Genomic DNA, 15,518 nt, shown 5'->3' on the forward strand with positions numbered 1-15,518 from the left:
AAAAGGAAAAAAAAGAAATCCAGAGAGAGCGCTCAGCGCGTGACACATGGCAACGTCTAAGCACACCACTTGTCATGCTCCAGGCCCAGAATAGTGATTACTACAGTTGTCCTGAAGGGGTGCCCCTTATCTAGTCCTTCCCCTCTTTAACGACATCTCGAAGACTAGGTAACATTGTGTCAAAGACCGAGCTCGATGTTGTGGTCCAGTAAAAACCATCTTGGCAACAAACATAGACCGATTCCGTGCCATTCCCCAAGGCGGCACCAGGTCCACCCGAGAACCTCTTTGCGGCCACTCTCTCGCCGCCACTACCGCCGATCTCGGCCGCGATTGCAGCAGGCCCATCTGCCGAAGGTGGCTAGGGGTTGGGGCAGCGACAACTGGCAGGAGCGGATATGGTTGTTTCTATTGTTTGCTAATCACAGATTAGATGCTTTGGGTTTTTTTTACTCACCTACCATAGGTTTGCTCTTATATGACTTTACTATTTGCTAGCGTATTTTTTATACACGTGCGTTCGTGTTTGCTATGTGCATTCTAACTATGCAGAGGTCAGGCATGTGCTCATTGTGATTGTATCCTTTTGATGCTCCATTTTGAGCCAATAAAATTCACCCTTTTATAAAAAAGTAAAACCCCGTTTTGACGATATCCGGCCCAGCAAAACAAAACTGGGCTGCAGCTGAGCGCAAGACAAGTGTGCCAACCGGCCTCTTTATTTTGTGCAAGAGCAGCCTGGACGGCCTGACGCAACCTCGTGCACCATCACACTTGGACTTCAACGAGACACCTGCCGCGTTACGCACCAGCAGCTGAGTGAAACAAACAAACTCAAAACTTTCATACCACTTCCTACCGTTTCCTTGGTTTGTTTCTCAATCCTGTTGCCGTCGGCGTCGAGTCACAGCTACCAGACCAGATTGGACCGGAGGTCGGAGGAAGGCCAACAAGCCATGACTCGCTCTGAATCTGAAAGCGCGGCACCATGACCACGAGTGACAGACAGCGTGAACGCCCAATGGCAGCAGCATGCCTGACCTACCCCAACGGCCCCCCTCTCCCTCTCCCTCTCCCTCTCCCTCTCCCTCTTCTCACACTGACCGCATCCGGCGTGCTCCCCCCAATTTGCCAAATCCAAGCAAAAACGGATGGAACCTGCCATACAGCCAACCAAAGAATAATCAGATATATGTCCACATTTCACAGAAGATGAACATAAGCACGGCACGCTAAATATAAAAAAATGTAGAATCAGCATGACATGACAACAGCAACAAATTACTACAGAACACTTGAAATGAAATTTGGAAGCCTGCTTTCACAAACCTGATTCCTCCAAGCTATATATACATAGGGGAGCAGGTGAGCTCTCCTCGCCCGGCCATCCGTACCAAAATTAGCCGTGCTACTTGCCAGGCCGTCCGTACCTGTTTTGGGTCACCAAATGCAATGTGCGCCGGACCTGCCCATGCCATTTCCTCCCTCCATCTAACCACTCTCCACGCCACTCTCACCCGCTCTTCATTTACCCTCCCCGCCTCACGCTCCTCCTCCTCTACCTCCTCGTCACTCGTCCCTGTCCCAAGATAGCAGCCCAGCACAAACTCTCATGGTCATTCTCTTCCAAAAGTGAGACAGCAAAAATGGAGGGTTTTCTACTCGCCTCGCGCTTCCACTAGTTGCCGCATCATCATCTGTTCCCTTCGCGAAGATGGCGCCAGCTCTGCGGCTCCTCCTCGCGTTCCTGGCAATTGGATCCTGCACAGCTGCTGACCACGTCGACCTGTGGCCGATGCCCAAGACGGTGTCCCACGGGACGCAGAGGCTCTACGTCAGCAACAACGCCACCATGTCGATGGCGGGAAGCAAGTATTCCGACGGCAAGGCGATCCTCAAGGACGCCTTCCAGAGGATGCTTGATTTGATGAAGCTGAACCACAACGCTGACGGTGCAAACCCAAGCTCCTCCCTGCTTACCGGTGTTAATATCGTCGTTCTTTCGACACAAGATGAGGTAACCTGCTCTCATTTCATCTCATGAACTGCGAGTTCCCTTACTAACTGCAGATGTCTGACTCTGTTGCTGTTCATCCTCTGCAGCTCGGCTTTGAGGTAGACGAGTCATACAACCTGACTGTTCCCACAATAGGAGAGCCACTGCATGCGCAGATTGAGGTCAGTGAAAGCTGATTGCTTCATCTTGTGAAAATTCCTAATATGATGCTCTGGAAAGACATCAGAACTTACTTGGTTGCTTTACTTCTAGTTACTGCAACTCCTCTCTTCTCTGTGATAATTGCCTGACAGAGTATCCTGCCTACAGAGAAATAAACCATACAGTTACTGTTCTATACACAAACAACAGACTTCAGATGTGGCATAGAGTTGCATGCTACTAGCAGTATTTTAAACATGCTTACTTTGCAAAACATAACCCAGTTGCTTTTTCGATGAAGATAAAACCCAGTTGCTACATACACAATGCTTCAATAGAATTTGAATAGGCAAGTTATTACATAATACGGAGTATATCACAAGGCATGAAGGTAGTTTTCTCTTTTGTGCTTCACCGCATTCCAGCATCTCTTGTGACATGCATAATGCTGTAACCTGGTTACCAACAAATAATTGCTAGTATTGGTAATGCCCTGCATGTTCTTCAGCTTATGGAATGAATGATGTGTTCAAACTTATGAAAGATGCAAGCCGACGCAAATAGCATGATACGATTCATAAAAATAATTGATGCCACCTTTGCAATATTTTGTAGGCTCAAACAGTTTTTGGAGCACTTCACGCCTTACAGGTAACTTACTACTCCAGTATGATTTTCTGGACACTAAACTAAATCTTCTTTGAGGTGATCCAACAGTAAATTATTTGTGAATGCAGACATTTAGCCAACTGTGTCACTTTGAGTTCACATCAAGGATTATTGGACTCAACTCAGCTCCGTGGATGATTAGTGATGCGCCCAGATTTCCTTACCGAGGCCTTCTTATTGGTGAGATACAGTGTGATATTATCTAACTTTCGCCCTACAAGCAGTTATTGTATTCCATTAACTAGAAGCAGAACCTTGTTTTCGTTCAAAAAAAGAAGCAGAACCTTGAAATTATTTCTTTTTATTGAAGGAATTTTTTTAAATGAGCAGCCACATAAAAAAACTCAGTTCTATGCCAAAATTCTCTCATAGGCTTCTATATGTTAAATCTTATTAATACGCCCATCCTGCTCATGATTATTGCACTGCTGATTATCAATACTAACTTGTGTTTGGACGCGTGCAGATACCTCAAGGCATTATCTTCCTCTCGCGACAATTAAAGGAGTGATTGATGCAATGACATACAGTAAACTGGTAGGTCTGATGACCATTTAATACTACTCCTCTGTACCGAAATACTTGTAGTTGGGGGAAACTAGTACAAGTTCCCCCAACTACAAGTATTTGGGTACAGAGGGAGTAATTGCGTGACTGATAAGTTGCATGAGACTTCAAAATATCATTGCGTTTATGTTTTCTCCACATTAGTTTTCATTATGATACCATGCACTCTTACTCTATCGTCATGCAGAACGTTCTCCATTGGCATATCGTGGATGAGCAGTCATTTCCGATTGAAATACCTTCATACCCAAAACTGTGGAACGGTTCATACTCTTATTCTGAGAGATACACAATGCCTGATGCCATCGACATCGTACGGTGTGTTTTGTTTTCATTTCCATATTCATATTACAATTCTTGGCTTGAAATTTGTTTATATCACAGCAAAGAAAGCTAACAGGTGTATTTTCTTACAATCGTAATTCACATCTGCACTTACAGTGTAAATACTGCAGCATGAAGAAATGGCATAGATAATAGATTCCATTATCTACTAACTTAGATACGCACATAGCTAGATACGCAGTTATGAAGCTATGACACTAGAAATAATATAGCTAATCCATAACTTTGCAGATATGCTGAAAAAAGAGGTGTAAATGTCTTGGCCGAGATTGATGTTCCTGGGCATGCTCGCTCATGGTAAGACATTCCACTCTGTCAGTAATGTATATTGAAAATAGGCAAGATTGACTCCCATGCGCTTCAATTGGTTGGCATTTGCTGGATCATACTCTAAATTGATAATTTGCTCATGTACATTACAAAATCATGACTGTTGCTAGAACACGTCAGACCAATTAAAATATTTCACATTAGTGTTTAGAAGACACAGCGGGTTTGAAAATGCTGGCTTCCTAATGCCCCGCAAACAATTATAAACTTTGTATCTGCAAAGCTAAGGAACCAACCTTGACTTGCATACAGTCCACAATTCCGTGATGTCTTCTGTAGCAAAAAGGCACATTTTATCCAGTGAGCGTAGAGTCAAGATGCCTTATTGGAGTTCAAATGTGCAACTTAATTTATATAGTCTGCATAGCAATAAGCATGGCTGAAAGTTGTAGATGTTGCACTTTTTCAGGGGTGTTGGCTACCCAGAATTGTGGCCATCAGATAGCTGCAGAGAACCGCTTGATGTCAGTAACAACTTTACCTTCAAAGTTATTGATGGTATTCTTTCAGGTGATGAATCATACTAGTTTTGTTGGCAACAGTGGAGTTAGGTTCTTCATTTGTTTATTCAAAAGACCATTTATCCGGAGGGTGTGTTCCAAAAGAAACCAGTGACCAATGCACATAATATATAGTGGTTACATTATCTAGATTCAGTAGCTATTGGCAAATATTAGTCAACAGTCTAAATGGATTCTTAACTCTTTTCTTTCAGATTTTAGCAAGGTTTTCAAATTCAAATTTGTCCACTTAGGAGGTGATGAAGTCAATACAAGTAAGACGAAGCATTGCTTTTACAGTTTTCATAGTATTACTGAACAGTGAACCTATAGATTAACTCCATTTTATCTTTTCCTTTGAATTTCAGGCTGCTGGACTGAAACACCCCACATTAAGGAATGGTACATTCTTATCAACATAAGAGAACTCAAAATCGATAACTTTGCCTGATGTGCTTCCATACCATGTTATCAACGCAAAAGCAAATCAGTCATTTTTTTTTGTATCAGCCAGTTAATCTAATGATCATCCTTTTCATGGCACACAGGTTGAATAATAACCACATGAATGTGTCAGACGCATACAGATATTTTGTGTTGAGAGCCCAAAAGATAGCAATATCACATGGATACGAAGTCATTAACTGGTATACCTATTAGTTGAAAATTTCACAGGGTCGATAGAATTCTTAACCCTTAACAGACACCATTCCATGTTTGCAGGGAAGAAACGTTTAACAACTTCGGAGATAAGTTGGACCGTAAAACCGTGGTGCATAACTGGTACTTCCTCAATCATGAAAAGGGCTCTGTTGGAAACTGTAGAATAATACATGCATGCACAAAGAATCAGTGATGAATCTTCAATGTACTGTAGGACTTAAAATGGAATTAGACTCATTTACAAGCTTATCATTATTCTTGACATTTATGCTCACAGTAAAGTAAGATATAGCATCTCAGACACTTGTTGCTGGTGTCAGTAACTAACAACCCATATGCTCATAAATTAACAGGCTTGGGGGGGATGTAGCACCAAAAGTGGTTGCTGCAGGGCTGAGATGCATAGTAAGCAACCAGGATAAGTGGTACCTAGATCACTTGGATGCCACATGGGAAGGATTTTACCTGAATGAACCCCTGAAAGGAATCAACAACACAGAACAGCAACGGTTGGTTATTGGTGGTGAGGTTTGCATGTGGGGAGAGCAAATCGATGCATCAGATATTGAACAAACTATTTGGCCACGTGCTGCAGCAGCTGCAGGTAAGTAATACAAATAGTTTCAGATTCATAATCTATGCCTTGAAATGTTTCGAACTCAGAGCATGCATTGTGTTATCAAAACATTATCTTAGTTAGTTATATGATATGATCAACTACATTGCATTCCTTCATGATTAAAGGGACACTATACCATGTCGCCTGATTAGACATATTCAAATCGGTTATGTTGATGCAATATAATGGTATACTTGGAATGATAGCTTCCTCTCTGCATATGCACACGCGATGGATGTCTGAATGAAAAAATTGAGCACACTCAGAAACGTGTAATATTCCTATTCCCATATAGTGCAATTGAATATATCAGCTAAGTGTGCAATGCTCAGGTCTGTTCCATGCTTATGAAGAGAAAACCCAAGCACGGCATCAATTATCGAGGGCATAAATAGTTTAGCACATTGCTGAGCAGTTAAAGATGATTGCATTCACACTTTTCCATTGGGAGGGCTGGCATCCTAATTCCTCATGAATGCTCATAACAAAATTCCTCTTGCTATACCCTATATATCGGCATCTTACTTAGGGGGTGTTTGGTTCAGGGACTTTTTAGTCCTAGAGACTAGAAAAAGTCCCTAAAAAGTCCCTAGGAACCAAACGGGAGGGACTTTTTCTACAGGGACTAGAAAAAGACTCTACTAGAGTCTTTTTTGATTAGTCCCTGGGACTAGAAAAAGTCCTAGGACTTCTGAACCAAACACCCCCTTAAGAGCATGCTTTACAGCTACAGAAGCAGAACCTATATGCAATCTTGTCGATTCTGATATTCCTTTTCTGTGCTGTTAATATTATTCATCATTAGATGCATGAATGCAGTGCCTTCTCTATGACATTTTTTTTTGCGACTGCTCTATGACATATTTTGACTCACCAATATACTTCAAACTGTTTTGGCTTGAAGAGAGACTGTGGAGTCCACTTGAGCAGATTGCTGAAGACACCAGGTCAGCCACATCAAGACTGTCACGCTTCAGGTGTTTGCTGAATCAGAGAGGGGTAGCTGCTGCACCATTAGCTGGCAATGGTCGTACAGCACCATATGAACCTGGTCCCTGTGTAAGGCAATAGGATATTCATAGCAAAACTGGAAGTAGCATTCAAAGAGGATACACGTCATTTCACAAGTGTTAGCTCAGCATTATGAATCTGAAGTAGTTATATGGTTGTGTAGACTATAGAAGGTTTCAGTGAGTCCTTACTCTCTTCTTTATGTATTTCTGCCCCTCTCCAGTTTTCCACTATAATAGTTTGAATGATAGGGACATCAGGAGATTAGTCAAATCTGACAGAAAATGGACATAAAGGTTGCCTGAACAAATCCAGTAGGTTCCCAAATTAATGTTGCTGTATTACAAACAATCAGATCTCTCCTACACATCAGCATGCATTAAATTCACAGACATGGTTACTATCGACAAAGAATCCACATACTTACTAGAGATGTAAATCTGACAATATTTGGCATGTCATATGCAACCACTCAAGTACATAACTCGATGATCTATTTATGGTTGTGAACTGCCCCATTTAGAAGCATCTATACTATACTAAGACAGGCTGAGACATGCTACCAGACATACTTGTGCTTGGTGCCCCCTCTTGCTGACTACATTCATCAGGGTTTTTTCCGAGCAAAGCATGTTCACCAGCTTCACTATGAAACAATTTCTGGAAGTACTCAAGGCATTGCTCCATGTCTGCTGTATACTGCTTCATGCTCTCAACATGCCGAGAGAGATCTAATCCCATCTTCATCCATTTTATACCAACTGAAGCTTGATTAAGCCGCCTAGCCAAATATGACTTGTTCCAGGCAGTCACTGCAAGCCACTGCCCTTCCTCACATGGATATTCACCATCTCTCAGTCCAACCATGATCTGGTAGGCTTGTCGATATACATCATACACTGCATCACTCTTGCTACCACTTAAGTCTTGCAAGCCAGCAAGGCAGGCTAGGTTCCTGAGGGCAGCACTGATTACCCTGTAGTTTGGGGAGTGAGAAGCAAGGGCGGTCTTGATGCTAGCCTTCAGGGAAAATTCAGCAACTAGAAGGTTTGGTGGGGTGCCTTCAGAAGCAGCTTTTCCAAGTTTGAGAAGATGGGACGGCGTGCATGCTTTAGAGGAAGCAAAGTTCTTGACTAGTTGGAGCTGCTGAGGATGTGCGCTGGTGTCCATCCTGTCAAGGAGTTGGTAGGAGTAGAAGGTATGAAGAAACATAAAGTTGTTGGCCTCAGCCTGATCAGAGGCGACTGAAACCGAGGGCCAGATTGAAGGTAATAGCTGCACATCAATAGAACTGAATCAGAATAATAGTAGAGAAAACTGAACCACTTTAGATCATACACAAAGGGGTAGTAAATTTTGGTATTTGTCAAACCCCATGTTTACCTTGCCAGCTCTGCTGAGCATCTCAACACCTTTTTTAACATCAGAATCCGACAAGGGAGAATTGTTTAGCTCCTCAGCTTGAAGCATGGAAGTGACACTCATGATTAACGCTTTGCAAAGTGTGGGGCGATTTCCATCACCCTCATCATTACTTGCACCACCAAAGAACTCTGCTGCAAGCTCAAAGAACTCAGCACTAAGATCATACTTCTGCTCCTTTGCCACCCTTCTACCCATATTCCAGCAATTGCCTGCAAACCAGTTCAGTTCACGCGTCCCAACAGGTCCATTGCCGAAAAAGTCTTCCACGCCAAGGTCAGACATCCGTAGCTTGGCACGTCTCGAGTACTTCAGAATCTCATCCTCAGTACCTTGCTCACGACGGAGGAGCTCAATAAGAGTGCGGAGGACAGTAACCTCACGCTCTGGCATAGGCTTTCCGGGAGAATAGAGACCAAGAAGGAAGGTCAATGAAGCAACTGCTACCCGGACAGCCTTGCAGGCAATAGCCTCATGAGTTGTGAGCATTAGGGACGAGGGATTGAAGTCAATGCAACCCATCATGGTTTTTATCTGCTTGATAGCCTCGTCCTCGTCGTTCTTCTGAAGATGAATTTTGATCTACACAATTCTTCTGGGTTAGCAAACAATACCAGAGTTAAATGAGACCCCTGAACAATTAACATGTATATTTATTACCTTCATAAAGGCACAGTGGGCATTGTGTTCCACCTACAGATATACATTTTGAGCCAATCGTAAGAAGCAATAGGCAAGATTATTTAATGAAGTGATGAGGAGAGGGATCAATACCTTGTCAGCCTCATTGACAAACTCATGTGCTCGATCCAGACGTTTAAGGGCTAGATAGCAAACGGCAAGGACTCGGAGGCACTGTGCTCGCCGGACTCTGCTTCCGTCTTCACGGGATAGATAAAGCATCGATGTCTCAAACAAGTCCGCACATATATCGTAGTTCTTAGCATTGAAATGCTCAAACCCGCTGTCCCAAATTCCAAATGTCAGCCTCAGCAAGAAATCACATGTACATGAAAATGCTGTAAAATTACTTGTGTAAGAGAGTGCAGACCAGTTCCAGAGCAGTGTATGCATTGCTCTACGGTGACTGGTGTTGGCCGGGCCATCGAACAGTGCGACCACCCTCTCATCTGACACGAGCTCACCGATTGCCCTTGCGCGCCCAGGGCTACCGATACCACCATCAACCACCGTGGTCACCACTCTCACAGCAGCAGCTGCACCTCCTGCGCGGCAACGTGCAGCAAGCGCAACGAGCACCTTGCGTGCAGCCTCAGACCCCGCGGAGGCAAGGTACACCTCAGCTGCCCCCACGCATACATTCTCTGGTGCGTTGGCGTTGGCCATGATTCTCTCGAGCTCCCTCTCGGCCTCCGCCAAGTTCCCGGTACCAAGCCACGCGTGCAGGGCCATGAACCCCATGCTCGGGTGCTCGTTCGCCTGCCCCACTGAAGCCCTGGAGACCTGGACACAACGCAGGACGCCCTCGTGGTCCTTGGCTTCGAGACGCTCGAGGGCAAGGTAGCGGAGGCATCGACCCTTTTGCTGCTGGAGATTCGGGGTCTTGGGACTGGCGCTGGAGGGGGAGGGGGAGGGCAGCTTCTCGAAGAGATCTAGCGCCTCGGTGATGAGGCTGGACGCTCCAACGGCGGGATCAGAGGGTTTCGCGGAGAGCGCGGCCTCGCCGACGGACAGGTAGCCCTCGGCGAGGGATCTGGTCCCCTTGGGGGACGCGGACGCGAGGGGCTTGGAGCGGCCGAGCAGCGCGACGGCGAGGGACTGATCGCCCGCGTCGGACGCGGCGCGCGCCCGCGCGAGGTTGAGGCCGAGCAGGACGTCCCGCTCCTCCTCCGCGGCGGGGGCGGAGACGAGCGGCGTGGCCTTCTCGAAGCAGGCGGTGGCGAGGTCGACGCGGCCGAGGTCGAGCCACTCCTGGCCGGCGCGGAGGAAGAAGGAGGCGGCCTTGGCGGCGGCGAGGGGGACCTCGTCGGGGCAGCCGGCGAGGAGGAGGATCTCCGGCGCCGCCTGCCTGATCTCCGCCTCGGCGGCGCGCGCGGAGGGGCCCCGGGCCAGCGCGGCGGAGTTGGCGCGGTCGACGACGGCGTTCCAGAGGCGGGTGGCGAGCTTCCATATCTGGAGCCTGCAGGGGTCGGTGAGGGACGAGGCGGCGGAGCCGAGGTTGGTGAGCACGCGGCGGAAGTCGGCGGCGAGCTTCTCCGGGGGGGAGGGGTCGGGGGCGTCGTACCGCTCGACGTCCGCGACGACCCGCGCGAGGTCGGTGAGGTGCGCGGCGTGCGGCGGCGGGCGGTGGTACTCCGGGGAGAGCTCGGAGATCATCATGGCGGCGCGGGCTAGGGTTCCGGCGGCCGGGATCGGGCGGATTTGGGCGGGAAGCGGCGCGGCGGGGCGTGGGGAACGGGGAATTGGGGGGAGGGTTCGGGAACGGGAGGAGGAAGCGCACGAAATTTGAATTGCTTTTACCGTGCCCCCGTTTGTGACAGCTCTTCTGCTTGTATTGGATCAAATGTACTGCATGATTTGCTGCTATTTTTTAAAATAATACATTTTTTTATTAATTTTCATAAATATTACGCTGGGTAATTTTTTTTTCAAAAATAATACACCGTCGGCCCGCTGCAGGCCGACTGGGCCTAGTCGGCCCACAGCAGGCCGATTGAACTCCAGTCGGCCTGGCCCCTGTCGGCCCACTGTGGGCTGATTGGGTCAGTGGAGCTAATTAGCTCGCTCTGGGCTAATTGTTTTTGCAAAAAAAAGGCATAAAAAATTATGTTTAAAAAAATGTTAATTATGTAATTAAAAAATGTTAAACATGTATAAAACAATATTCCTGATGTATACAAAAAATGTACAATATATATGCAAAAAAGTTGACATAAAAAATATGTTTTAAAAAGTGTTAAGCATGTATTTAAAAATTGTTAAATGTGTGTATAAAAATGTTCCTTATTTATACAAAAAATATAGAATGTGTATGAAAAAAAGTTGACACCAAAATAATATGTTTGAAAAGTTGACATTTTTTCAAATACATGATTAAAAATTGTTAAATGTGTGTATAAAAAATGTTTCTTATCTATTCAAAAAATATAGAATGTGTATGAAAAAAGTTGACACCAAAAAAATATGTTCGAAAAAAATGTTCCAGTTCCATACAAAAAGAGCAACCAATCATACTTACGTCTGTGATGCTCCCATACCGGATCCGGAGCTGGAACATTTTTTTATACACGTTTAACCTTTCATTCCAATACATGAAACATTTTTGTGTACTCGTTGAACATTTTTTCAAATACATGATTAACATTTTCTTCAAACATATTTTTTTGGTGTCAACTTTTTTTCATACACATTTTATATTTTTTGTATAGATAAGGAACATTTTTTCAAATACATGATTAACATTTTTTTCAAACATATTTTTTTGGTGTCAACTTTTTTTCATACACATTCTATATTTTTTGTATAAATAAGGAACATTTTTATACACACATTTAACAATTTTTAAATACATGCTTAACACTTTTTAAAACGTATTTTTTATGTCAACTTTTTGCATATATATTGTACATTTTTTGTATACATCAGGAACATTTTTTTATACACGTTTAATATTTTTTAATTATATAATTAACATTTTTTTAAACATATATTTTTATGCCTACTTTTTTTGCAAAAACAATTAGCCCACAGCGAGCCAATTAGCTCCAGTCGGCCTACAGCTGGCCGACAGGGTCCTGTCGGCCAGCTGTAGGCCGACTGGAGTCCAATCGGCCTGCTGTGGGCCGACTAGGCCCAGTCGGCCTGCAGCGGGCCGACGGTGTATTATTTTTGAATTTTTTTTATCCAGCGTAATATTTATGAAAATTAATTAAAAAATGTATTATTTAAAAAAAATAGCTGATTTGCTCGGCTCACACCGGTCGCTGCTAGACTGTTTAAATGGTCTGCGAAAGCCCATTATCCATGCGATGTTGATCGCTTTACAAAATGGCATGTGAACAGAGGTTCGGCCAGTAAATGTGACGAATTTATTTTACTACTTTTAGTTGATATAAATGTGATGGAATGAACGTGATGAAGTGGGTTAATTTCGAACCAAATTAACATCGATTACCTTTTAGGAATTCAAAATACAGACCTACAGATATCTCTTTACGGGAGAAAGGTAGTAGAAAGAAGAGAAAGCCGCTAGAAATTGGAAATCAAGCATTATCTGGGAGAAAGAGAGGAGGAAGAAACGTGTTAAAAATGAAAAAAAAAACTTCCAAAAAAGTATAATTGTCTGAGCCCAGGTTCAAACTGGGGACCTTTAGTGTGTGAGACTAACGTGATAACCAACTACACCACCCAGACTTGTTGGCCATTAAGCACGCTGTACTGTTTTTAAACATGTACTCCCTCCGTCCCATAATGTAAGACGCTTTTTGACACTCTTACAATATGGGACGGAGGGAGTAGTTAACATCAATTTCACACAGTCTTTAGCCTTTTTTCAAGATACAAACATAATATAAAGCGGTAAAAAAAACACAATGTAAAGATCATATAAAAATGCAAGCGTTGAGCTATTCGAAACTGTGCAATGCTTTTGAAGCTTCCGAAGAAAAATAATAGCCTCCTCCCTCTCATGCACTCCCTCCCACTCCCTTTTGATTTAATCTCCACATGTTGTCATTTTTACTGCTGTGGATTCTATTTATCTATGCTATCAGGTGCTCGACAAAGAATCAAAGCAAGCTGTAGAGGAAGATTAATCTACGTTTCCAGGTCACATGTGAATACATGAAAGCAAACATGAGAACAACATGGTTGAAGTATTTTTACTTTTCCTGATTCTTGCCATTTGACATGGGTTCCCGGTTGAAAGTGCATTTGTCTCTTAATCACTGTTTTGGTGTTGATGGCAATAGGATTAGTGAGATCTAATGTCGTTTTCTAGATTATCTCATGAGTCAGGACATTGGACTCTAAGTGATTGTCTACGGACATCGGTGACCCCGTATTTAAAAAGGCGGTGATTTCCAAAGGCTCGGAAGTTTTTGGTTTATTTAGTCGTAGGAAAGTCGCACTATAAAGAGGTTTTGGAGTAGAGAAATTCATATCAATCATATACATTGCCTTCCCCACTAGCTTTTGTCGAAATAAGGGTAAAACCAAGGTTCAAAGTGCCTATGCCAGAAGGTCCGGGTGCCCGGAGTAACCTGAGAAGAAGAGGGAAACCTCTGTGCATACTCCGGGTAGCTGGAGTCCCATTACTCCAGGTGCTCGGTCTCCTCTGGTTGGTTCATCTTTTGTGTATTCTGGATGCCCAAGCATTAATCTAGATCCCTAGAGTCCCAGGGTAATGAGTATTTTTATGCTTTTTGCGGGTGAGAGTGTAAAAGCCCTCTTTTTTCACCTCTCAACTGTTGGGGAACGTAGTATTTCAAAAAAATTCCTACGATCACGCAAGATCTATCTAGGAGAAGCATAGCAATGACCGGGGAGAGTGTGTCCACGTACCCTCGTAGACCGAAAGCGGAAGCGTTTAGTAACGCGATTGATGTAGTCGAACGTCTTCGCGATCCAACCGATCCAAGCACCGAACGTACGGCACCTCCGCGTTCAGCACACGTTCAGCTCGATGTAGTCCCTCGTACTCTTGATCCAGTTGAGGCCGAGGAAGAGTTCCGTCAGCACGACGGCGTGGCGACGGTGATGATGAAGTTACTGGCGCAGGGCTTCGCCTAAGCACTACGACGATATGACCGAGGTGTGTAACTGTGGAGGGGGGCACCGCACACTGTTAAGAGAAACTTGTGTGTTCTAGGGTGCCCCCCTGGCCCCGTATATAAAGGAGGGGAGGGGGAGGCCGGCCGGCCCCTGTAGGGCGCGCCAGGAGAAGGGAGTCCTACTAGGACTCCAAGTCCTACTAGGATTCCACCTGGAGGAAGGGGGAAGAAGGAAGGAAGAGGGGGAAGGGAAGGAAAGGGGGGCACCGCCCCCTTCCCCTAGTCCAATTCGGACCCAAGGGGGGGGCAGCCCCTAGTGGCCCCTCCTCTCTTCCCACTAAGGCCCATCAAGGCCCATTAGTTCCCCCGGGAGGTTCCGATAACCCTTCGGCACTCCGATAATTGTCTGATACCTCTCGAAACTCATCCGGTGTCCGAATAACATCGTCCAATATATCAATCTTTATGTCTCGACCATTTCAATACTCCTCGTCATGTCCGTGATCTCATCCGGGACTCCGAACAAACTTCGGTCATCAAATCACATAACTCATAATACAAATCGTCATCGAACATTAAGCGTGCGGACCCTACGGGTTCAAGAACTATGTAGACATGACCGAGAAACGTCTCCGGTCAATAACCAATAGTGAAACCTGGATGCTCATATTGGCTCCTACATATTCTACGAAGATCTTTATCGGTCAAACCGCATAACAACATACGTTGTTCCCTTTGTCATCGGTATGTTACTTGCCCGAGATTCGATCGTCGGTATCATCATACCTAGTTCAATCTCATTACCGGCAAGTCTCTTTACTCGTTCCGTAATGCATCATCCCGTAACTAACTCATTAGTCACATTGCTTGCAAGGCTTATAGTGATGAGCATTACCGAGAGGGCCTAGAGATACCTCTCCGATACACGGAGTGACAAATCCTAATCTTGATCTATGCCAACCCAACAAACACCTTCGGAGACACCTGTAGAGCATCTTTATAATCACCCAGTTATGTTGTGACGTTTGATAGCACACAAGGTGTTCCTCCGGTATTCGGGAGTTGCATAATCTCATAGTTAGATGAACATGTATAAGTCATGAAGAAAGCAATAGCAATAAAACTAAACAATCATTATGCTAAGCTAACGGATGGGTCTTGGCCATCACATCATTCTCTAATGATGTGATCCCATTCATCAAATGACAACACATGTCTATGGCTAGGAAACTTAACTATCTTTGATTAACGAGCTAGTCAAGTAGAGGCATACTAGGGACACTCTGTTTGTCTATGTATTCACACATGTACTAAGTTTCCGGTTAATACAATTCTAGCATGAATAATAAACATTTATCATGATATAAGGAAATATAAATAACAACTTTATTATTGCCTCTAGGGCATATTTCCTTCATCAACCTAGTAGTTGATAACCCACAAGTATAGGGGATCGCAACAGTTTTCGAGGGTAGAGTATTCAACCCAAATTTATAGATTCG

At 44.5% G+C, this 15,518-nt stretch overlaps 2 protein-coding genes and 1 non-coding gene across 3 annotated transcripts; 1 reads left to right on the forward strand and 2 right to left on the reverse strand.

Moving 5' to 3' along the window:
• Nucleotides 1-1,559: 1,559 nt before the first annotated feature.
• On the forward strand, nucleotides 1,560-7,068 carry LOC123080086 (beta-hexosaminidase 3). The gene is made up of 14 exons (XM_044502955.1): nucleotides 1,560-2,017; nucleotides 2,104-2,178; nucleotides 2,774-2,809; nucleotides 2,896-3,007; nucleotides 3,294-3,364; nucleotides 3,582-3,712; nucleotides 3,971-4,036; nucleotides 4,479-4,579; nucleotides 4,785-4,844; nucleotides 4,938-4,971; nucleotides 5,118-5,216; nucleotides 5,293-5,352; nucleotides 5,586-5,836; nucleotides 6,756-7,068. The coding sequence occupies exons 1-14, from the start codon at nucleotides 1,715-1,717 to the stop codon at nucleotides 6,920-6,922; spliced, it is 1,566 nt and encodes a 521-aa protein (XP_044358890.1). The 5' UTR covers nucleotides 1,560-1,714; the 3' UTR covers nucleotides 6,923-7,068.
• LOC123080085 (TPR repeat-containing protein ZIP4) lies at nucleotides 6,999-10,733 on the reverse strand. Its single transcript, XM_044502954.1, has 5 exons — nucleotides 9,336-10,733; nucleotides 9,059-9,248; nucleotides 8,945-8,977; nucleotides 8,246-8,866; nucleotides 6,999-8,137 (listed from the first exon to the last, which is right to left on the reverse strand). The coding sequence occupies exons 1-5, from the start codon at nucleotides 10,622-10,624 to the stop codon at nucleotides 7,397-7,399; spliced, it is 2,874 nt and encodes a 957-aa protein (XP_044358889.1). The 5' UTR covers nucleotides 10,625-10,733; the 3' UTR covers nucleotides 6,999-7,396.
• Nucleotides 10,734-12,584: 1,851 nt separating this feature from the next.
• TRNAV-CAC (transfer RNA valine (anticodon CAC)) lies at nucleotides 12,585-12,658 on the reverse strand. Its single transcript has one exon. It is a non-coding gene; the product is annotated as a tRNA-Val (tRNA).
• Between the last annotated feature and the right edge of the window lie 2,860 nt (nucleotides 12,659-15,518).

Source organism: Triticum aestivum, chromosome 3D, assembly GCF_018294505.1.
Source record: "Triticum aestivum cultivar Chinese Spring chromosome 3D, IWGSC CS RefSeq v2.1, whole genome shotgun sequence".
Taxonomy (NCBI): Eukaryota; Viridiplantae; Streptophyta; class Magnoliopsida; order Poales; family Poaceae; genus Triticum; species Triticum aestivum.